Source organism: Malaya genurostris, chromosome 2 (genome assembly GCF_030247185.1).
Source record: "Malaya genurostris strain Urasoe2022 chromosome 2, Malgen_1.1, whole genome shotgun sequence".
Classification (NCBI taxonomy): Eukaryota; Metazoa; Arthropoda; class Insecta; order Diptera; family Culicidae; genus Malaya; species Malaya genurostris.
In genome coordinates this window covers 195,681,354-195,706,535 of record NC_080571.1, presented here as the reverse complement: position 1 = coordinate 195,706,535, position 25,182 = coordinate 195,681,354, and the positions used below count along the sequence as shown (strand labels likewise).

General features: G+C 38.1%; 1 protein-coding gene across 4 annotated transcripts in view; it reads left to right on the top strand.

Annotated features, from left to right (window-relative positions):
- The window catches only part of LOC131433131 (protein outspread), a 416,778-nt gene that overhangs the window by 301,624 nt on the left and 89,972 nt on the right, over positions 1-25,182 (top strand). The window contains exon 3 of one of the 4 annotated variants that reach the window (XM_058599955.1): positions 20,759-20,824. In XM_058599955.1, coding sequence (XP_058455938.1) covers positions 20,759-20,824 — 66 coding nt within the window. Of the gene's footprint in view, positions 1-20,758; positions 20,825-22,693; positions 24,692-25,182 lie in introns of those variants that run through there. The other 3 variants (XM_058599956.1, XM_058599954.1, XM_058599953.1) reach the window with 3 other exon arrangements.

The window sequence follows — 25,182 nt, the reverse complement described above, 5'->3', positions numbered from 1 at the left end:
AGACCCTCTCTCTCTCCCCTAATGTGTCAGATAAAAAAAAGTCACGTCTAAAACATATATCTAGATCTTGAGTGACATGGTTTTTCGCGATTTGAAGTGGTTGAAAAGTTACCCGCGCAAGTATCGGAGTGTGCTCAACTTTTGAACGCGTTTTTCTCAAAGCACAAAATTTCAGAATTCAGATTACTTCATTATTTTTTATCTTTCTATTTAAAAATGATATAGAATTGCTGAAAAATCGACACGGAATCGGAACCTCTGAGAGTACTTTCGTTGTATTCCATCCGACTCAGCTCGACAAGACCGGAAAATGTTTCTGTGCGTGTGTGAGTGTGCACATTTCAAAGATTTTTTTTCCGTTCAATTTTCTCGGAGAACGCTGGACTGGCTTCAATAAGCTTTGATTCATTCGAAAGGATTGGATCAAGTTCGAAATTGAAATTGTTGTCCCTTCTGGCTTTGGAGCCATAAAGGTGTAAGTGACGTACCCAAGACGTCGCAATTTTTTTTCTTACCACCAACTGGATCGATTTCAATAAGCTTTTGCTCAATTGTAAACTACAATGGGACCAAGTTTGGTTATTATTTCTGGTTCCGAAGATAAGTGACGTAACCGACACATAGCACTTTTTTACCGCCCAATTTTCTCGGAGATGATAAAACCGATTTCAACCAACTTAGGCTCGTTTGAAAGCTATTTTTTGGATCATTGAACAAATTCGAAATTCAAATGGTTGTCACTTACGGTTGCAGAGATATAATGCTATTTTTATCGGCTAAATTTGCTCAGGGATTACTCGATAAACTTAGACTTATTTACAGGCTACTATGACGCCATTGATCAAGTTATATGATCATTTCCTTTTCGGATTATGATGTTATGATGATCATTTCCTTTTCGGGAGATGTAATTTTACAGGTGACGTAACCGCAATTTGCAGTGTTTTTAATGCAATTCAATTCAATTTTGAATACGTTTGAAAAATACTATTAAATTATTTGATAGACTCATAATACTAATGGCAAATGAAAAAAAATGTAATTTATTTTCTCTAAATCTTTCCATTTTTTTTTAATTGTGTATTTATTTTAGTCCCGTTCAGAGTCTTAAGTGTGGCGAATAAAAAGGCGTATGTTTTTTATTAAAGATAATCAGGACAACCGGAATCATGACAGCAGTGAAACACCTTTGCTTTTATATCTGTTTTACACCACCTTACACCGAGAATATTCTTCTTAATGACATCTACAAACTTTTAAATCTTATTTAAATGTTATGAAAGATAAAATATAATTATTATTTTGTTTTGATGGTTTTAAAAAAAATCTCTAAATTGATATTTGAGGACGTCCGTCACACGAGACCCCCTTAAACCTACACACAAAAAAAAATTGAATTTTACAGGTAACTTAATCCCTCATACGATGTAATTCATAAAGACCTAATTTGTCAAAAGACGGAAAATCTCATTTGTAATTACTTAATGTTAGATGAGCTTGAATTTTACTGGTTTCGACTGTAACTTGCGTTTTGCTAGCAGGTGCGATTGTATGTGCGATTCAAATGCACCTTTTACAAGCCAAGCAGATGCATGCTACTGTGGCTCGGTCGATTAACAAACGTACTTGCGATCCAGTGATTCTCGGTTCAAGTCGCGATGGTTACTCTCAGTATTTTTTTATTTTATTTCAATGAATTTCATGTATGGAGTTTTAGACACAATATTAAATGTTCTTCCACGTAAACTTGCGTGAGCTGTGACGCTCCATTTATGTGCATCTAATAAGATGTAAAATCACAGGGTTTTTTTTAAGTGTGTAGATAGCAATCTCAGGATATTTGAATTCAGTTTGTTCAGTCACTGTTCTAAGTTACTTCATATGTACTATGTGAAATTTTGTCTTGTTTCCATTATAGAGGTTTTAACCTTGAGGTCACTCATTTCCTCGGGCCAGAAAAACTTTCTGATTCTATGTGCTGGGTTGGGAATCGAACCCAGTTGGGCTGCGTGAAAGGCATCGATTTACATATCACGCCCCAATACTACGCGAAATAATACGCTTTTAGTTTTTGTTTATTGGTTTCAATTAGTCTAAAAATACTAATTAGCACTTAGATAACAATATAAGGGGGTCAAGCCGTTAATTTTTAGGTATGAGGTGGGATCATTCAGCTTCGAAATAAAAAGATGTTTTGAACTGATTGCACTTATCAACCGATTACTTTGGGATTCTTGGAGTCTAACCTACTTGAAAGTCTGCAACCAATGATAGATTGCTAAACGATGATTTGCATTAATTGCTTAAAATACTTAGTAGTGTTAATTGAGGCCTCCATTTTTCTGCAAAAATCCCCGTCAACATAATATCAATTTTCAAATATTGAATTTATTAAAATTGAAAATGATAAAACGTGAAGAGAAGTTTCAGTTAATTTCAGTTGTAGAAACTTTCAATGTCTATCGTCTTGCAATTTTACTACCCTAATCTACTTGAAACGGTTTTCGAAGCACACGGCTAGCTGCGATCAGGCTTGGCCACTTTTCAAATCTCGCCATCATGTGTCTCATATCTTACCGTATTTTATTATTCTGACGGGAGCGGTCGCGCTCCGGTGACAGGTTTGGCCACATTTCACTATTATAGCAACCAGTGTCACCGGCGTGCGTGTGCTTGTGTGTGGTTTGCCTGTTCAGGCCCATCGGAGAGTGCGTCTGTCGAAAAGATGTTTAGTCATTGATAACAGAGAATGCCGTTGATTTCCATCAGCACGATAATCTTCGTCTGGGACCCCTGATGTTAAACCTGTGGAACTGGGCAATTTCACACAATTTAGAACGCTGTCAGGTAGTCACGTTGCTTCGAAAAAAAGCCCTTCGAATCGCTTTCACACCGAAATACAGGTCATTGACTCATGACAAACCATACAAATGGCCGCCAGTAAGAGCACAACAGTTGCGTGTATGTAATATTCTTTCAACTGATTTGCGCAAACAATAATTACCGATCTTTCGGAATGTTAAACGTCAAATAATGCAAGCGTTCAGCGAGTACAGGTTGCTTCAGGCCAGCTTTAAACAGCAGTTCCATCGCGTACATGACACTGACACTTGAGCTCTGATGAGTGGCGTTGACGAGCCTTACCAAAGCCAATGAATGTAAACGTGAGTGTGGAATTACCGAGAACAAAATGTATTTATGTATACTCCTTGCCAGCATGGATATGGCTATGCCATAGTTCTTTAACATTCTACAAATCGCTGCCCGGGACAGAATATGAAGTTTACACGGTAATTAAAGTTAATGATTAGCGAAGCTCATTCTTCTAAATCTGCACAAATTTGAGATCAAAAGATTATATACTTTGCCAGTAACAATAGGAACACGCGTCCGCAACTGCTAAATATTTTTGTATCAATAATATGACTTCTGGGTTGCACTTGAATTTAGAAAAACAAAAAACAAACGAGAAATGCTGTTAAGCTCCGGAATGTATACTAAGAAAGATCAACTAAACTAGAAGCTTCACACAACAATTAAAAACGGATACGATGGGGTACCAAATCTCGAGATACCTTAATTTCAACCTTTCGTGAGACTGACGTCTCAACTTCCAGCTGTCTGATTTAACCCCGTGTCTAGTCTAGCCCCGGTCTCAACTAATAATTTCTTGAGTTTCGGTAGAGGAGGGTCTGATTCCTTAAACCACAAGCCCCCCTTTCTCCTGTATACACGCCTGATAAGGTAACATTGCACAATTGTCAATTTTTTTCTGAGGTCTTAGAGTCGAAGAAAAAATATTATAATCGATTTTTCAAAGTAATCCACGAAATAACATGACGGCTCTACTAATGAGATGATTATTAGTACAATAGCCCTAAAAGTATTTTCGAATAGGAAAATCGACTAAAAATAAGGTGCAAAACCAGACACGGAATTTTCAATGCAAAAATAATTTAAAAATAGCTTCTTAGCAAAAACCAGTCTAGATACTCGTATTACTTTTTGATTATTAGTTCATGTGAAACCTATCCAGAAAATTTTTATTTAAATTCTAATTTCTTTGATGATTCTGAAAAAATGTTTTTTTTAACAGCTTACATATGCTGCGATACAAAAACATTTGCCTCTGAAATCCGAGTGATTCCGTGACTATTCAAGCCACAATTGTATTAGCCCAAACACAGAAACAGTATCCAATGCTCTATTATTGATGAAAATATTCAACTTCTCGTCTGTCTGAAGAAAGTTCATCAACAGCGATTCCAAGATGCTTAGGAAAACTATTTTCAAAATCAAAATGAGAAGACACACATAGGGGAAAGGCGAGTAATAGTGCGCGGTACATATCAGTGCTCATCCCATGGTGAGCTCATGTTAACGTTTATCGCTGGTTATCGCTGGTCGAGATTTGATCCTATCACTTCACTCAGCTACATTTCACCTTCTCTGTTAATTTCGTATCAATACGATGGACAAAAATATAATATCTGTCATTCTCTTAGCGTTTTTGGGTCGTATAAAATAAGCTTTCTGTCGTTTATTTGACTTTCTCATATAGAAATGTATCACTTTTAAAAATCGACTAGTAATATTGATACGAAATTAACAGAGAAGGTAAAATGTAGCTGAGTGAAGTGCTAGGATCAAATCTCGATCTTTATCGCAAAAAAACAACGATAAACGTTAACATGAGCTCACAATGGGATGCGCACTAATATGTACCGCGCACTATTACTCGCCTTTCCCCTATGTGTGTCTTCTCATTTTGATTTTGAAAATAGTTTTCCTAAGCATCTTGGAATCGCTGTTGATGAACTTTCTTCAGACAGACGAGAAGTTGAATATTTTCATCAATAATAGAGCATTTGATACAGTTTCTGTGTTTGGGCTAATACAATTGTGGCTTGAATAATCACGGAATCACTCGGATTTTAGAGGCAAATGTTTTTGTATCGCAGCATATGTAAGCCGTTAAAAAAACATTTTTGTGTCATACACCATTCGACTCAGTTCGTCGAGCTGAGAAATGGCTGTGTGTGCGTCAAATAACCGACCGATTTTGTCAAACTTAGGTTCAAATGAAAGGTCTTGGGTCCCATACGGCTCTTATAAATTTCATCCGGATCCGACGTCCGGTTCCGGACACTAAGGTAATGTGATAGCCATTATCAGTAGGCAGCCAAACGAACCGAATCCGGCTATCTGGTTCTCGGTTTCTGATTCCGGAAGCACCAGAAATAGTGGTCATATATTTCAAAACGGATTTAACTGAAGAGTCTTGTAGTCCAATACAAAGTTCCTGAATTTCATCCTAATCCAGAGTAAAGTGTGTTAAACATCCTAGCAAACCGATTTCGGCTATCCTGGTTCATGATTTTTGATTAACGATTGAGGATAGTAGTCATATACTCACTTTTCTCAATGATGGAAGAACCGATATTCCAAATCTTAGATTAAAATGAAAGGTCTTATGATCCTGCCATTTTTTTACAATTTTCAAATCGTACTTTACTTAAGTTTACCGTATGGTCGACTACCAACTTCGATTATACTAAGTCTCGGATTCCGGTCCCGGAAGTACCCGCCATAGTGGAACTAACTTCGTTTTCTCATAGATGCCCCAACCTATCTAAAATCTGTTTTATTCTGTAGGTTATAGGAGTTAAGTAGACAATCTCTTTGGTTTGTTTCAAGATTCGAAAAATAATATTTTGCAGAATACCACAGTATTAACACTTTTTTTCAGAGCTTACTCAGGGGCGGCAATTATACTTTTTGCCCCTCCAAAAGATCTATTGGAGTGGCCATGTCCTGCCAATATTTTGGCACCTGGAATAAATATTTGAAAATTTCAAGAAACATCTTATTATATAACACTCGTTTCTGTTATCCCCGCAATTCATCTCCGTAATCGTGCATATTTCTTAACTAAGTTACTACAATTTTTAAACTAATTTACTACAATGTGAAATGTGCTATACTATACTATACTATACATCGAATGTTGGTTATAGTACGGAAATCGTGATCGTGTCACAACATTCGGAAGAGAAACTAAACTTGCTTGCTTGATTGCTTTTTATTTGCTCTAACCAAGGATGGCTTTTATCAAAGAACGCTCTCTACCAACTCTTCACACGATTCAATCAGTGTCATCAAAAAGAGACGGATATCATCGCAGCAACAAAAAAACCGACATGGTTCATTTAACATAGAATAGACGCCAGTGCGAGAGCGAATCTCTCTCTGTCTGAGCATCACGAGTTAATACACTGCTATGGGGATTCTCTCTGAAGCAACAAACGGTCGCTAATAATTGCGGCAGTTGATAATTGCGATAGAATCATTTTGCTATTGCCGCTTATTCTAACAGCACACACAGCACCGATCATTATCAGACTGTAATAATTTTTTAAGGACCGTGAAATACTCAGAGTATGAAGTGTAGCATCGTCTACCGGATTGAAAATGTTGTATACAATATAGATAAATATCGAGCAGCTTCTGTCAAATTATCGGCAATCACCAACACTGGCTCTAACCTCTCCGGTCCCTTCACGAAAAAATTTTGAATATTGCAAAATTTAATGATCTGTAGTAATATTTATTTATGGCCCTCTAATATTTCATGGAACTTGCCGCCCTCTGCTTACTGATTTGAAATTTGAATAAAACGCATGCCAAATTATGACGTGGCCAACTTATTTTATTTGGTAGATAATTTTTTGGAATTTAATATTTAAATATGATTTCGGGCATATGACCGCCACGACTATTTTTCAAAAAGGCAAAAAGGTCATTCTGGAATTCCAATTATCAACCTCTTTCTCGAGTATTTGAGGGCGTCTTTCAGCAATGACACGTTGAATATTGATTTTCAAAGCATTAATTGTTGCTGGTTTATCCACATAATTCAATGAATTCACGTATCCCTACAAAAAATCATCGAGTGGCGTCAAATCACACAAACGCTGAAGCCAATTCATGGGAAAATAATGTTGTCGTTGAAATGTTTTTTCAATAAGTCGATTGTTTCGGTCGCTGTTGAAACCACATTCCGTCCTCGTCCATATCTTAAAGAAAAATTCATTGATCATGGTTCTGTATTGATTTTTTTTTACGGTAACGCGTCATCCTTCCTCATTTTTAAAGAAATAAGGACCGATGATTCCACCAGCTCATGGACCGCACCAAACAGTACATTTATCGGGTTGCATCGGTAATTCTGAGTGGATTATATTTGCTCCAAAAACGGCAATTTTTTTTGTTGACGTATCCATTCAACAAAAAAATGCCCCTCAACACTGAAGACAATTTCGCGCTATAAACAGTTTTAACTAATTTTGACAATAAATTTCCACGATTTTAAAGCGTTGTTCTGGAATTAACTTATTCATGGTGATTTGCCAAACAATACTGAGTAGAGGCGTCACTTTACACTGTCAGAATAACTTTCAGACAATAGAGTAATCCATATTGAACAAAACATGAGTCATGAAACATAAATTCGAAAAGTTCAAAGCAGCAAACCAACCCATTAGTATCTTCAACGATTTGTGTTGTATTCTTTGTTAATACGTAGAGCCACAGTTCGCTTTCACATCTCATCCAAGTCAGTCGATATAACAAAATCGCTTACGTTCGGTACGGAAGAAACCAAGTACAGTATTGTGTAAAGAACAATCGACCGACCTCGAAAATGAGTGAACCAAACGAACAAAAGCTACCGCCGACACGAAAGAATACAATTATTGTTGACTTCAAGCAGTGCAAAATTCGACCTTCGATATGAGAACTTGAAGGTTTGCTTAAGGAGCAAATGCATCTTGACATAAAACGCATGCAGTATATATGGAAGATATTGCTATAGAAATGCGTGTGCATGATCTTCCCTCAAGTGTCATCGATCCTTATATTTGCAAAACTTTGTCCCAATACGGAGAGATTCTCTCTATCGGAAAAGAAAAGTTGAAGAACTTTTTCCCCGGTATTCTAAATAGCGTAAGTTTGTTACACATGCGCTTGAAAAGGCTATACCTTCTTATGTAACTGTCGGTCAGGATACGAGAATCCCGTGTAAATCACTTGTTACCTATGACAATCAGATGACCACATGTCAATATTGCCAAAAAGGTGTTCACTACGGTAAGCCATGTGATAAACTGGACAAGGAGACAACTACACCAAAGGGCAACGGTGCTTCCTTCACACCAACCCCAAGCAACCCCACTACACCTGTGACAGTCACCAACAACAATGAAGCATCCTCTTCAACGAAACCATCAGTATCCCCTATAGAACAAAGTACACCAACTGCAGTTAACAACTTACCATCCAACCAATCAGAAACTGCAAACAATGTACAACAAGGCGCATCTACAGCCATTAGCAACGAAATCAACAACAATACCACGGCAATGGATGACGAGACGAACCGCGAATAAACTGCCCCTCAATCCACGCAGGAGGGAAATGGAAGCTCTTTTCCCCCTAGAAAAAGGGTGATAACGAGATCCAATACAAAAAAAATTATCTACGCAAATAGGCCTGAATAAAAAAATATCTTTTAAATAATACGTAGAGCAGTCTTTAAGCATGATCAGTGTTTTACGGTAAAAACAGATCGGAAAATTGACATGTGAATGCAAGTATGTAATAAGAACTGCAAAAATGTTACCGCAGAGACGGGATTCGAACCCGTAGCTATCTCCTAGTCGGGGAATTTTAACAAATATCTTGTTTTGCCGTTTCAAGAAATAATATGTTCAGTATCGAATAAATTCCCTGTTGTCACTATTTCAATAAAATAAATCGTTGTGATAAGTTTAAATTTAGTGAGCTTTATACATTTTATTCTATGCGTGTACAAGTGCAAACGATGTTTATTGTGGTCATGAGCGAATGTTTTGTTTCGAGCAGCTTCGAGTAAATTGCAAATTGAAAAGTGTTTTTTCACAATCTTTCAAAGAAGAATAGTGGTGTATGTGAGCATAAAACATCAATCTGAACGTTCTCGTTAGATTTAAATGTAAATTATAGCATTTAATATTTCATTGTTTGAAAATATAGCATTGGTTTAATTGGTAAATTGCTCTGAGTTTGTTTTAACTCGCTGTATTCCGTAAACTTTTCAAACAACTATGTATATGTAACGTATCCAGGGGTTGAATTGTGTCTATCCGACGATTTAGGTTGAACAAATTCGTTTTTCCTTCTACAAAGACTCGAGGATCACGGAACATAATAATTGTAATCGTTCTTTTGACGATGTTGTAGCTTTGAAGTTTCCGTAGACGTGTTTACGAACTTGAAAAAAGTAATATATCATTTGTAATCGTCACCTTTCTCCTACGAAAATACCATTACTTGTAGAAAAGTATTATATGAAAATTGAATGAATTCTATTGACAATTTGTTCCTCAAATGATGAAAAAATGCAAAATTTTCATCTATATAATAAACAATAGTAATTATTGCTAAATCCTTCAGTTGCTTTCAATTTCTATATTGACTGGTAAATGTCAGCGAAAATTTCTCCGATTCTCCCTAAAAGGCCAAATTTCCAAGCATCAACCATAATTTACCAATCAATCGGTATGTATTTAACAAGTTTACCGTTATTTGCCGGTTATTGTCCCAACAGTGAGTCGTCCGGTGGGTTGCGAACCTAAAGGTTTGTGAGTCTGTCGATCGAAGCAAATGACACACCAATTTATGCAAATTGCCATTTTCGCGTTCAGCCACAGTTTCTTTTGTGGCTTTGTTGCTGGCTGCAATCCACTTCACCGCCTATCAGTTCTCCCCTTACATCCCCCTTGATATGAAAAAAAATGGGGAGACCACTACGCTACTGCATATAAAGTGCACCAAATGGCCTGGAGGCAACCGCACTTGGGTTGCAGACCTTTTCGCAGCACCTTTTTTGTTGCGATGGGTAACCAATTCCTTCCAACCATTGAATCCGCAAACCAGCAGCATTTGACTTTGAAGGTAAGAAGACAAACAAATCTCCGTTGGCGATAAATTTACGCGATCTTGAACACGGATGGACAGCTGAAGCGACTACCGACTGCCACCGGGAATGCTACCGGCATGCAACACCGCAGTCGATATCATCTCCGTGCCGCCTGATGACGGACACGGACGGAATTCTGTCAAGATCGGGTCAGTGTGTCCAACGACGATGGCACAAATTGTGACAATCTGACGTGGGCTCGCGAAGCGGCTTAGATTATATCACGTCTTGGTGAAATTTACTACCTACTGAGGTATTAGAATGAGAAGCACAGTTAGCTGACCACTTGTGAGATGGTAGCACTGATTCTGCCTTAGAAATAAAAAAAAAACTTCGTTGATCGTAGTGCGGAGCCGGTGCCGGTGAATATGCTTCAGACACATATTTCAAATTGCCCCACATAAATCAGTGAGTCGTAAAGCGCTCCGAAAGGTACGATGATGGATTTGGGAATAGTTCATTCATTGTTAGGCTGTTCTTTTTCATCCGACCCCAAGAATGTGGCGAGAATTTCTCACGTTACTATTCATTAGAGGTAGGCATTTCGTGATGCGTGAAACCCTTCGTTTTTTTCCTGTTGAATCTGTTGAATAAACTCTTGGTTACTGGACGGGATTGGCGCCGTAAAAAACAGCGATAAAAGTGTTAAATATTTAATCAATCGGGCACAGAGAAACATACTGCTTCTGTTTCTATAGGAATTATAAAATTTCTGAATTTAGTTTCCGAATTATGTTATTGTATTTTTGGTATTTTCAAGATATTATTGTGATGCACTCAATTATTCCGAAAATATCGACAAAGGCATGGTTCAGGGGACTGGATGTGAGTAGAGATTTCATTCGTGTGATGTCTAGACTCATGTCCAATCACTACACGTTAGATGCACATCTCCTTCGAATTGGGCTCTCCGAGACTAATCATTGTGCTTGTGGCGAAGGTTATCGAGATATTGATCATGTCGTTTGGACATGCGTGGAGTATCGTGATGTCAGATCTCAACTAATAAATTCTTTGCGTACCCAAGGTAGACTATCCAATATCCCAGTTCGAGACATTCTTGCTTGTCGTGACCTTTCATACATGAAACTTATTTATCATTTCATAAATAAAACTGGAGTTTCAATTTAATAAAGGCCCCTTTCAAGACTTAGTTCTGATCCCAGCTGCGTCCATGAGTTCAACCAATAGCTAAATTAGAATAAAAATAATGTAATGATACAAACAAACTCGAAACAGTTTATGAAATTATTAACAAAATGTCTGAAAATAACAGCTTATTTTATAATTTATAGAAGTTATTCGTTTGGTTTAAATAATATTTCCGAGTAGATTTCATAATTAATGACGAGTTACCTAAGATGATATTTAAGTAATAAGAGAATATGTTTTAATAAATGCAAAACGTTGTGACTATGTTAGAATTAAATTAGGATAAGAATATTATGTAAAAGTGATGCTACGGCGAAGAAAAACTTATGTAAACTGCCTTAAGAAATAAACGTATTTATGAAAAAAAAAAAAAAGATATTATTGAGTCAACTTGTTTATTTATCTATTTCAACTAAAAATATGCTAAAACATCTATTTTAATCCATTGATGTTATTCTCATATCACTCATATTCTTACATATCACACCGTGATATTTTTCAATATACGTTTTATTGACTCTTGAAAAAAATGAAACAAAAAAGTTTGTTTATGGTTCAACTAGCACAACCCTGACGCCTATAGTTGCGGAACAGAAGGCCGGAATCGGATAAAATTTAATTAATTCCGTATGATATAGCAAAACGCTTCATTTGTTGCATGTTGGAGTTTTTATTACTATTTTCGGTACTTCCGGTACCAAAATTAGGAGATGGTATGTCTTAGAAGACCTGAAAATAATAAAAATTATTCACTGTGAAACAGATATTAGCTCACCTTTACACTTTCTTCTGTTCAAACACTTGCAGTCTTATTCACTCTTTACTCTGTAATTCCGAAATCGGTAGTCAAATCCATACAAAATTTGAAACATGCCTATGGGACAACATTCCCTTCATTTGAACCTAGATTTGTTAAAATCGGTTCAGCAATCTCGGAGTACACTGACTGCTTATATGTGTCACATACACACATAGATTTGTGATCCTTTTTTTCCAAGACATCAAAAATCTCAATCAATCAATTTTCACATCTCCCAGGTAAACAGAAAGGGTCCAGCCTCAATTAGCTCTCAATGTTTGCGCTAAGGTCTTATACATGAATCAAGGTGAACAGCCCTTAATTAATATCTCGAAACGCCGCCATGGAAGAGCTGAAACATAGCGGCAAGGAAAACGGCCGCAAAATAAATACACCGAAAGCCGTTGCCAATAATTTACTACTGAGAGATTATAATTCACTAGTTTATAATTCACTTTAACCAAGCATGACAGCATATTTCCATCGGTGCTTGATGGAGACTAATTTTCCAAGTGAGTGTAAATTTTGGCCTGCCTAAAGAGTATATGATTCATATTTCTTGATTTACAACCGCTCTTTAAAAATGTTGTATATTACTGCCTGTTGCACAGTTTAAGTATATGTGATTTAACGTTAGCACTATATATCGTGAATCTGTGCCACGGAACTAAAAAAAATGATTAAACGATTTCTACTTTGACTACAGAACATTTCTACATAATCATTTTTGTTTTGTTTTCAAAAGTGCCTCATTGATTAATCATTCACTCTTACTTCTTTCCCACAACGTCTATTAAAACTATAAAATAAATACACCGAAAGCCGTTGCCAATAATTTACTACTGAGAGATTATAATTCATTTGTTTATAATTCACTTTAACCAAGCATGACAGCATATTTCCATCGGTGCTTGATGGAGACTAATTTTCCAAGTGAGTGTAAATTTTGGCCTGCCTAAAGAGTATATGATTCATATTTCTTGATTTACAACCGCTCTTTAAAAATGTTGTATATTACTGCCTGTTGCACAGTTTAAGTATATGTGATTTAACGTTAGCACTATATATATCGTGAATCTGTGCCACGGAACTAAAAAAAATGATTGAACGATTTCTACTTTGGCTACAGAACAATTCTACATAATCATTTTTGTTTTGTTTTCAAAAGTGTCTCATTGATTAATCATTCACTCTTACTTCTTTCCCACAACGTCTATTAAAACTATAAAATAAATACACCGAAAGCCGTTGCCAATAATTTACTACTGAGAGATTATAATTCACTTGTTTATAATTCACTTTAACCAAGCATGACAGCATATTTCCATCGGTACTTGATGGAGACTAATTTTCCAAGTGAGTGTAAATTTTGGCCTGCCTAAAGAGTATATGATTCATATTTCTTGATTTACAACCGCTCTTTAAAAATGTTGTATATTACTGCCTGTTGCACAGTTTAAGTATATGTGATTTAACGTTAGCACTATATATATCGTGAATCTGTGCCACGGAACTAAAAAAAATGATTAAACGATTTCTACTTTGGCTACAGAACAATTCTACATAATCATTTTTGTTTTGTTTTCAAAAGTGTCTCATTGATTAATCATTCACTCTTACTTCTTTCCCACAACGTCTATTAAAACTATACCCCTACTTTCAGTGAAGAAGAACCGGAAAGTCACTGTTTTCAATACGACTCAAGAAACTCCCGAAGCGGGTATAGGAGTATCCGGTGTGATGGTAATTAAATTAACAACTAACCGTGTTGAGTAGAACTGCTTGAATTATTGACATAATTCTTTGCTGGTTCAGTTTGGGTTAGGGAAGTACGGTGTTAAAATGAAACAAAAATCGGTCTCCCTCCAGTAGACCTTTCGTGTCTTACAACAAAAAGGGAGTCGTTCGGTATTCTTATTTTTAAGCCCAGTATCATTTTACTGGGAAAATGAGTAATTTATGTGCTGGTGACATACTTCAGTCCAGTTTGGTTTTTCTAGCACATGAAAAACTGTTTTTTAAGTATAAACCAAAAACTTAGTTGCTTAGTACGAATTGTAAAAGTTATTGATGTTCAGTTCTAGAAGCCTAGTATCTATTACGAACAGTGCTTAATATATATTGCTCCGTAGAAATGGGACTAATGGCCCGATTGACTAGATATGTGCAAATCGAACTTCATATTGGTGAAGAAACAAATATATTATATATTTTGAATCATATTTATTGTTGATTTTCTGCATCGCTTCGTAACGCCGTAGTTCATTGAAACAAATCTGTTGACGCTGAAAAAAGGAAAACTTCTGCCCTGGAAAGTTAATAACACTAAATATACCATGACCTTTCAAATGACTAGTTTTGAAGTTTAGCATTGAAAATGCACGTATCATCTTACTGTTTTCACGAATTTTATTTCATGACTTTTTCTAACTAATTAATAGTAAATATTCTATATTATATGTTTTTGTGATTCGTATATTTTGATTAATACATGTCGTATACCGATTCTTACCACAACCGGTCATTTGACCGGAATAATATTTTTGCCTTTCTGTTAAGAAAGAATATAGATTTACTGAGAAAACTGACTTTCGATCGGAGCCAGGAAGCTTCCTAGTGTTATACACAGTTGTTATAATTTCGCTTCTAACATACATATTTCTTACATTACGCTCATTATTTGCTGCAAAACCAACCTTCGCCAAGTGATTTTTTTTCATGAATACGTTTCTTTCATAGGCAATATACATAAGTTTTTCTTCACCGTACCATCCACAATATATAGTACTTTAAACCTAATACATTTCGAATATTATATTAGTATTTTTGTATTCGTTAGTTAATCTAAACCCTGTTTTTATCAAGCGATTAACTATTATAAATTACATTAAATAAAATACATTCATTTTGTACATGATATTATAACTATTTCAAGTTTGTTCATCACTTTTATTCAATATAAGATAGCTGGCTATTGGTTGAACTCATGGAAGAGAAAACAGTCTAACATGAAATAAAATTTAAATTGGAACTCCAATTGACTTAATGAAATGATAAAGAAGTTTCATGAAAGGAAGGTCACGACAAGCAAAAATATCGTGAGCTGGGACATTGGATAGTCTACTTTGGGTACGCGAGGAATTTATTAGTTGAGATCTGACATCACGATACTCCACGCATGTCAAAACGACATGATCAATATTGCGATAACCTTCGCCACAAGCACAATGATTAGTCTCGGAAAGTCCAATTCGAGGGAGATGTGCATCTAACGTGTAGTGATTGGAAATGCGTCTGGACATCACACGAATGAAATCCCTACTCACATCCAGTCCCCTGAACCATGCCTTTGTCGATATTTTCGGAATAATTGAGTGCATCCACCGACCCAGATCATCTTTATCCCAAGAAGCTTGCCAGCTGGCAAGTGTTCTTTGGCGGGACGCTCTATAGAATTCGTTGAAAGCAATCGGTCTCTCATAAATTTCACCCTCAATAGCACCACGTTTGGCTAAAATATCGTCTCTTTCATTGCCTGAAATGGAGCAATGAGCCGGGACCCAAACTATTGTGATTTGATAATTATTGTTCAATATGTCGTTCAGGAAGTGTTTAATTTGGCCCAAGAAAAACGGTTCATTTTTGCAGCCCAGTAGCCTCTTCAATTTGTGATCCCTCCGTGAAAACACATTTTCTCAGAGTCAATATGCCTAAACTTACTTGAAAATATTTTTGGGATTTCCATCGAGCGTGTGTCGAAAAATAAAGTTGAGTCAGGGACATTTAGGAGGCTGTCACGAATAGGAATATATCTTGAAGGGTTGGTTTCCTGTGACATATAGTTAAAACATACTGTTATGAATCTTGTTTGAGATTGAAGCTCAACTAGCCTTTCGAAGTTATTAATAACCAGGGGATTCACATCTTATTAGCAATCACGATGAAAGCTCCCAAAAACGATCTTTCAATGGAAGAACTCCCGCCAGAACTTCAAGACTCATTGTATGTGTCGAATGCATGCAGCCAGAAGCAATTCGCAAACAACAATTCTGAATTCGCTCAAGTTTGATAATTTGAGAGTTTACAGCGGAACGAAAGCAAACGCATCCACATTCCATCACTGAAAGCATCGTTGTCTGATACAGTCTTAATAGATCTTCCGGATGAGCACCCCACCAAGATCCTGTTATTGTTCGAAGAAAATTTACTCTCTGTTGTCATTTTGTTATCAGATACCTAGTGTGTCCTCCCCACGTGCATTTGGAATCAAACCACACCCCGAGGTATTTAAAAGTCAAAACGCGGGTTCATGCTTTCTTAAAAAGACGACCAGCTCTGTTTTCTCCGCAGAGAATTCGATACCCTGGTGAACAGCCCAAACGGACAAGTTATCTGAGGTATCTTGCAATGGTTTATGCAGATCAATAGCTTTGGGTCCAGTAACTGAAACCACGCCATCATTCGCCAATTGTCTTATCGTACATGGGGTTACTAGTTCGCCAAGTGATGACTTCAATAAGATTGTATCATACTGCTGCAAAAGTGGTATACCGCTTATAATCGAAAGTGACGTAAATGCTCGCCATATCATTTGAGGCAACCCAGATATCAATTCGAGAGGCTGTGATAGAATGGAATTTGTGAGCAGTACAACCCTGCACATAGTCAATGTAGAAAATCGTCCAGCTTTTGCGAGATCTGGAAGATAGGAGGTTTTGTACGTAACTCTCTGTTCTGATAGAATTTCGCATCATTTCGTGTTGATGAATTGGCTCGTGGAGATTTGGGATTACGATACCACCAACCAACCCCAGATGGCCTGTCTGTGTCGTTTCTTCTTCGCTCTCGTGTGGTGTTGCAGCATCATCGTCATTACTGCATTCTGCTCTTCGACCAACTACTGGCATTCGCCGTGATACCAGTCATTTCCTCGATTCGATAACCCTGTGCCTAGTACGGTTGTGACAGTGCTATCTATGGCGGACCTTATATTCCTCCAGCCATCTTCAAGAGTCATCGTACCAAGATGCTCTTCCGTTGGTAGCATTGACTTCATCTGATACGTATATTCCTCGGCAGTACGATCGCAACATCGAAGAACCGGCCGTCGATGAGAACGTAGTCGATTTGGTCGCTTTTGCGGGGGAAGAATTTGCTTGGACTACCATTTCTCGGGAGATAGCAAAGTTCACGCATCGTAGGCCATTGTCGTTGGAGACCGTATACAGACTCTCCATCCCAATTACAGGCCTGTACATTGTCTTTCGGCCTACCTGTTTCACATTTCGCCGTGGGTAGCTGTTGTATGTTCATTCCAGCTGCGCGTAAAATGCTTCCTTCTCTTCATCGGGTCTTGTCTCATATGGGCAGTGTACGTTAATGTTGCTATAATTGAAGAAACGACCTTCAATCGTTAATACACACATCCTGTCGCTGATTGGTTCCCATCCAACCACGAGATGACGCATCTTGCCCAACACCATGAAACCAGTTTCTAGTACACAAGATGCTCTGGTAGAAGGTCGCCTCACGATGCCTGCTTTTCCACACCTTCTGTATCATCAAACAAAATGCCTACAGTACTACAACATTGACCATCGGTCGCACCCTGGGAAACCAAGCAATTTACATTTCTATGTGCCGAGCTTCCAATCGTTGTCCTCTATTTGTCGCATAGGTCGATACATATTGTTCTGATTTGTACAGGGTCCACCATCCAACGTTTTTTTTTTTTTTTTTTTTGAAGTAGCGGTTATTTTGACATTGGTAACCTTAATGTCACTTCTGATTTGGCAGAAACTTAGTTTTATCCTTCCGCTGAACGAAAATGGTTGTGTATACGCGTTATCGCTTCGCCAACTGCCAAAAAAAATCATCTTCTCGGATGAGGCACATTTTCATCTCGGCGGGTATGTTAATAAGCAAAATTATCGCATCTGGGGGACGGAAAACCCGCACGTTATCATGGAGAAGCCGATGCATCCTCAGAGAGTGACGGTTTGGTGCGGATTTTGGTCTGGCGGCATCGTTTGGCCATTTTTCTTCGAAAATAAGGCAGGGGCCGCCGCCACGGTCAATGGCGAGCGCTACCGCGCCATGATTAGCGATTGGTTCTTCCCGTTACTTGAAGAGGTAGACTTGGACACCATTTGGTTCCAACAAGCCGGCGCTCCGTGCCACACAGCCAAAGCTACGATCGATCTTCTGCGCACAGTCTTCGAAGATCGAATTATCAGTCGAAATTCGGATGTCGTTTGGCCGCCTCGGAGCTGTGATTTGACGCCGTTAGACTATTATCTTTAGGGGCCTGTCAAAGATAAGTGTTATGTGGACAAGCCAGAGACATTGGAGCCCTTGAAGGAATGAATCTAAAATGAAAAAAATTTTGTTTTGAAATCGGATGAACCGTTTGTGTTTCATTGCATGTTTAAAAAAAGTTACATGGCGGACCCTGTATTTATTGATAGATTATTCGCAACGTGTATTCAGTGCCTAGTCAGTGCCTCTTCTCTATGTTTGGGCAGCTTGCCTACCAATTGGCCACTACCCGCGGTTTCGTTGTTCCTTAGCTTGCCGATCTCCTCATTTATCTCCGACAGATCAGGTGCTGGGAATCTGTCGTTGGCGGAGCCAATTTGTAGGGAACGTGTCACATGACCCAATTAGTTCTTATTCCTGATTCTAAACGTCATAGTTCATTGAAACAAATTTTTGATACTGATCCTGAATTTATGACAAAAGGATCCAATGAAACCAGCGCAACTTCGATAATTGCTACTCAGTAATACAAGAAGATCGATACAATGCAGGAACGAGTGTCGGAATGATTTAGCGTATCAAGAGGCGAAATCACCTGAAGACCTACAAGAAGCAGAAAATCTCAAAACAAAGTATAGAACAGAAGAAGCGAGCAGCAACAAGGGCACGGAAATTGTATTCGCGTCTTTTGCAGTGTCCGGATGCATGCGTTTTGATGAACGATGAGACTTACGTAAAGGAGGACTCAAAAACCCTTCCAGGTCCACAATACTTTACTGTCGTCGTTGAGGAGGATGTGAGCGATGAGGACAGGTCGATTCAAGTGGAGAAATTCGGTCAAAAGGTACTGGTATGGCAAGCAATATGTTCCTGTGGTTTGAAGTCAACCATCTTTTACACTACCGGAACTATAAATGCAGAAATCTATCGATCTGAGTGTCTCCAGAAGAGATTGCTGCCTTTATATAAAAAGCATAGTACATCTCCACTATTTTGGCCGGATTTAGCGTCGACTCAATATTCCAAAACAACTTTCAATTGGCTTCCGGGAAAGGGTATAAATTTCGTTGAGAAAAATATCAATCCACCAAATTGCCCTCAGCTTCGACCCATCGAACGTTACTGGGTAATCTTGAAGAGGGTCTTCAAGAAGACTGGTGAGGCAGCTGGGAACATGCAGGAGTTCAAAAAAAATTTGGGCTCAAGCGTCCAAAAAATGCGATGCAACACTTGTCCGGAACTTGATGAAGAGCGTTCGATCAAAAGTTCGAAAATTCGTGAAGGAATAACTTAAATTTCATCCGGTTTTCATTAACTCAAGTTTAACCTCACACAATGAAGGATCAATTTTTAGTTTGAATAAAATATCGTTTTTTATCATAATCAAGAAAAATTTGTGGATAGCTTATTTTCGATACACTCCTTAGTAAGAGATAAGTAAGATCGTGGCAATTAGTCGAGTAAGTGGCAGTAGTGAGCGCGTTTCTTTCCACAAGTGTGATATGACTAACAAATTATTTTTCAAAGACGGAGACCAAATCAACTAACGACAGATTTTCAAAAGAGCAATAAAAAATTGCGAAAACATTCCATTTCTGCAGCATAAAAACTCTCAATTACAATTAAACAGCTGTAAGTCATTCGTGCCAAATAACTGTACAACAAGAACAACAAGTAATCAATTATAATTAATTATCGATGACAGAATTCACCCTCCTGGCTCGCCTGGAAAATTTCCGGTACACTTCAGTGCGTGTGAATATGTTCGGGAAAAGGCCAACCAAAGCCGCTGAGTGGCTTTACAATGTGGATGGACACCGACACTTCTTCTCGGCACCTTTAAACAAAAAAGTAATAAAAATTAAAATAGGACCGCTGCATTCGAGCAAATAAAATATCAAATAACAATAAAACGCTTCATTTAATACGAACTTGCCGGGAAAGACAAGCAAATTAAAATGAAATAAACCATAAAAGGGGTTTCAAGCTCAGCCATGGGATGACACGCATCGCATTCGGTTTTATGGTATAATCTGTGAAAATAAAACCGTTACTCTCGAGCACTTTTGGCAATGCTGATTCGAAGAGGAATTTGTGAATGTGAATTCGGAATTTCTTCAACACTTACTGGCCCTTTACGATTCTGTGCTTATTTTTCAGTGAACATAACACTTCCAAAAAACGCTATAAACGTAATTTTTAGGGTTAGCCAGACTCACATATTTGAGCAAACAACAGATAAATTACTGTACCAATAAACATCTTTCGAACACTGCCATATTAAGACTTTAACTGTAGTATTACCCTTTATGGGCAATACACAAACTTATTCAGAACTAAGCAATTAATTCTCTTATCGTCTTGTCAGCGATGTTCAATTTATTCACATCGGAAATTTCTCCAATCGATCGTTGATTGCATTGAAGACACACTTTTTTCTGGTAGCGTATAAAATTGCACACATTTTTCTTAAAATGATTGTTTTCAAGCATTGTATTTAACTTTGATTTCAATTATTTCTTTCTTTACAGCGCTGGCAGCGAAGGTGGTTCGTCTTGTATGATGATGGAGAGCTTACCTACTCTGTGGATGAACACGTAAGTGCAACTGTCCTTTAAATAACGTTTTTGTTTCGTTTTTTTAACGTCACATTATCTCACACACTGAATGACGCCAATACATTGTCTTACTTGCTAATAAGGATATAAGCTTTATTGAATGTTGAATCATGTTGAAGTTATTATAAAAATTTAATTAAAATGGCATAAAACGCGTTATGAAAAAGTAACATGCTGCGCTCTCTCGTTTTTTCTACCTGAAATTCTGTGCAACGCTATTAGAACATTTAGTAGCAATTATACAAAAAGCAAGGAATTTTAAACTATGTTTAATCTATTTCAAAATGACCTTATGGATCAGATCCCTAAGACCTCGTTTTGTAAAATGGGATAAAGCTTGGACATTTGGAAACTTATTGAGTATAAAAATTTGCGGTGTCTTTAGTGGCTTTCAAATTCGACTAAAAATTATTTTCTCTTGATATTCTTGTTACATTAGGTAAATGTGCAGAACGACATTCTAAAAAGAATAAACATAATGAGAATTAAATTCTTTTTTGTGCATCAAAATTCAGTAGGAAGGGCCAATGTTGGCCCCACTCCGGCAAAATAATGTTACACGTCACTGAGCTCAGTGCAACACCGCACTTTGTTCTACTCCACATTCTGCGAGAAAACTTCCAAACGAAATTACCATTTTTTCGAAAAATGGCTCCGAAATCCAGAAAAGATATCAAGCATATTCCGCTTTGCCCCAATTTCCTTACATTAAAAGATCTTTCACTAGAATTTCTCCAAATGATTGAAAATACATGCTTGAAAAAAAATCGGCTGGTCAAGTAAGCAAACTTGACATCTGGATTCCAATGTCACAAACTCCAACCTGAATTTTTAAGTTTGTAATAAAACTTAAAGTTTTTGACAATATTTTCTAAACGATTTCCTTTACATTTTTTTACTAGATCGTTTGCTACTATTTACAGCTACAATTGCTGGAAAATCAGTTAGTTGCATATGACTCAAAAAACATTTTAAAAAATCCCACACTAGTTGTAGGGTAATGTTGCACATATTCTTCATATTACTAATTCATTCATCCATCTTCAGTGTGAACATTCTTATATTATTCACACCCGTCTCGAATAACGTTGAACTATTCACATCACAAAAGAAAGAGGGGTGAAAATGAATAAGTAATAATAGTGGAGAAGCCGAATCTACTAATACATTCTTCGTTGCTGGTATACATCGTGCATGTTGGTTTTATACATTCGTTTGTCATTCGTTCATTTACTTTACTCCTCAAATTCGAATAGCGTCCCTGTGATGATCGTTGGATTCAATTCTTCGCGAAGCATTTTTCATCTAATAAATTCATCATATCTCGTTGGGTAGCAACAATGGGAGAGTGCTGGAATATGGTTCATCACACACACATAAGACTGTGGTACTAATACAGAGGAAAACGGGTTTTATACTAAACCATCAAATGACATAATATCGAAAGACTCAAAACGTCGAATGTATCAAAAGGTCGACTGCGACAGAAGATCGAATATAACAAAAAGTCAAAATACCAGATAGTCGAAATACCAAAACGTCTAATACAACAAAATGTCGAATATAACAGAAGGTCGAATGTCACTAAAGGTTGAATACGACGAAAGGTCGAATACGACAAAATGGTGAATGGTGGGATAGTCTGTAGTAGAAATACTGTATAATACTAATAATTAAAACTAAATCTATAACCAATGATGATTGATGACACCAATGGCAGCAATAGTGTTCTTGCTTAAACAGCCAAAGAGAGAAGAGAAAAATGGATAAGTAAATGGATGATGGAGGAAGGTGGAGGAAGGTGGAGGGGGTGGAAAGTAAGCGTGGGCGAACAACGGGGTTAGAATCGGCATGTAGATCTAATTAGTGATCGAGCAGATGGTGGAAGACGGAAGAAAGAAGTAAGTGCGAGCGGGTTAGTATTCTCAAGCGAATCTGATTAATTTCCAATGGAAATAAAGAAGACGAAGAAAATGAGAGGGGAAGCGAAAGGGTTAGTATCAACGAGCGAATCTGATTAGTTTCCAACGGTGGTCATATGGCAACTCTGCTGGCTTAAGCTTGTTGTGTTTTTTAAGTGCGAGAGTTTTTAAACGTTTTTATACTGTTTTTCCATATATTTACTGTATGAAATTCGACTATTGTGTATACATTTTTCATACATTGCGAGTGTTGTGTTTTGAATAATCGATCCGCTGTGCTTTCGGCAATTAATCCCACCGCTGCTTACTGCTTACAATCAGCCACCGTCGCTCAGCTCTCTAAACAATAAACAACCGTTTCACCAGTGCTATTCTTTTGTGTGCGGCTTAAGTGAACCCGATCTAACACGGCAACGATGAGCGCTGAGAATAACTGTGCCAAATGCAGCCAGGTTATATCCGGCATCGATTCGGTTTCATGCCGCGGGTATTGTGGATGTAAGTTCCATATGACCTGTTCTAACGTCTCTCGAGCCCTCTTGAGTTATTTTACATCGCATCGCAAAAATTTGTACTGGATGTGTGATAATTGTGCCGCTTTGTTTGATAATTCGCATCTTCGTTCGATTTCAAAAGCGGCTGATGATAAATCACCTCTAGTGTCACTCACTGAGGCGATCAACAACTTGCAATGCGAAATAAAGCAATTGTCGAGTCAAACTCCACGTACTATCACACCGAGAACTCGAATATGGCCCATTGATCCTCGCCGTGCAGCCAAACGGCCCCGAGGACCGGACTTGTCACAGAAGGCATCCGAATGCTTGTCGGGATCGAAACAACCAGGAGAGAATGTTGTTTGTGTTCCTATCTGTGAAAGACCGGCGAACAAATTCTGGCTTTACTTGTCCCGCATAAGACCTGATGTGACTAATGACGACATATCTAAAATGGTTCGTGCAAACCTCGAATTGTCATATGATCCCGAGGTGGTTAAGTTGGTGGCTAAAGGAAGTGATGTCAGCAACATGACTTTCATATCTTTTAAAGTCGGTTTGGACCCAGCTCTAAAAATTAGCGCTTTGGACCCAACAACCTGGCCACAAGGAATTTTATTCCGTGAGTTTGAGGACTATCCGGATAAAAAATTTCGGGAACCATTCTCTCTGACTCCAACGTCGCAGCAATAGAAAGAGGTTTTATACTGGGACGCGCCGAAAGTGAAATTATGGAAGCCTCTGATCCCACCACCACAGTCGAGCCACTGCAGCCAGCGTTCGTCAGCCGTCCCGGTCCTGTGGGTGGTAATGGTGATGAGGTCTTCCAAGCCTCTAATTTCGGCAAGTATACATTTTTGTCGGATCATTCCATCGCTGATTTGTTTCCCGCTTCCAGTTTGTCACCAGATCAACGATCACTGGGATGCAGCGCCACTGGTATTATGGAAGCCTCTGATCCCCCCGCCACAGTCGAGCCACTGCAGCCAGCGTTCGTCAGCCGTCCCAGTCCTGTGTGTGGGAGTGGGGACGAGGTCTTCCAAATCGATTTTATAGGCAAGTACGCTCCCGTTATGGATGTTTCAAGCACTGAAATTTTACTCGCTTCCAGCTCTATGGCGGCGAATCAGTCATGTCTTTCGAGTATCCGGGTATACTACCAAAACGTTGGTGGTATGAATGCATGCATTGATGAGTATTTGTTGGCGTGCTCGGATGAATGTTTCGACGTGATAGCTTTTACGGAGACCTGGCTTAACGATTGCACCCTGTCTGTGCAAGTCCTCGGTGAAAACTATGAAGTTTTCCGAACGGATCGTAGTTCCAGCAACAGTACGAAGAGTACTGGTGGCGGCGTACTTGTTGGTGTTCATCGTCGTCTAAAAGCACAACTAATCCAATGTACCAGTGGTAGTTGCGTTGAACAGGTATGGGTACAAATTAAGTTGACTAGTTATTCAACTTTTTTCTGTGCGGTTTATTTTCCGCCGGACCGTACTCGTGACCTGCCGTTGATCGATGCCCATCTTTTGTCCCTCGAAGAGATATGCTCTTACGCTTGTCCTGTCGACGAAATATTAATCGTTGGGGATTTTAATTTTCCCAATCTAAAATGGCAACCAGCTTCGAACGGCTTTCTTTTCGCGGATCCTTCGCAGTCATCTTTTCATGCTGGCAGTATCAGTTTGCTTGATCGTTACAGCACAAATCTGATGCGCCAATTCAACCACGTGACGAATGAAAACAATAAAATACTGGATCTTTGTTTTTCGAGTAAATCCGATTCCGCTCCCAAGATTGCTGCTGCACCCGTTCCTATGGTGAAATATGTAAAGCACCATCCTCCTTTATGCCTTGAGATAGAAGCTTCTCGGCAGTCTCATAGCTCCAATGTGGATGGAACCGTCAGATATGATTA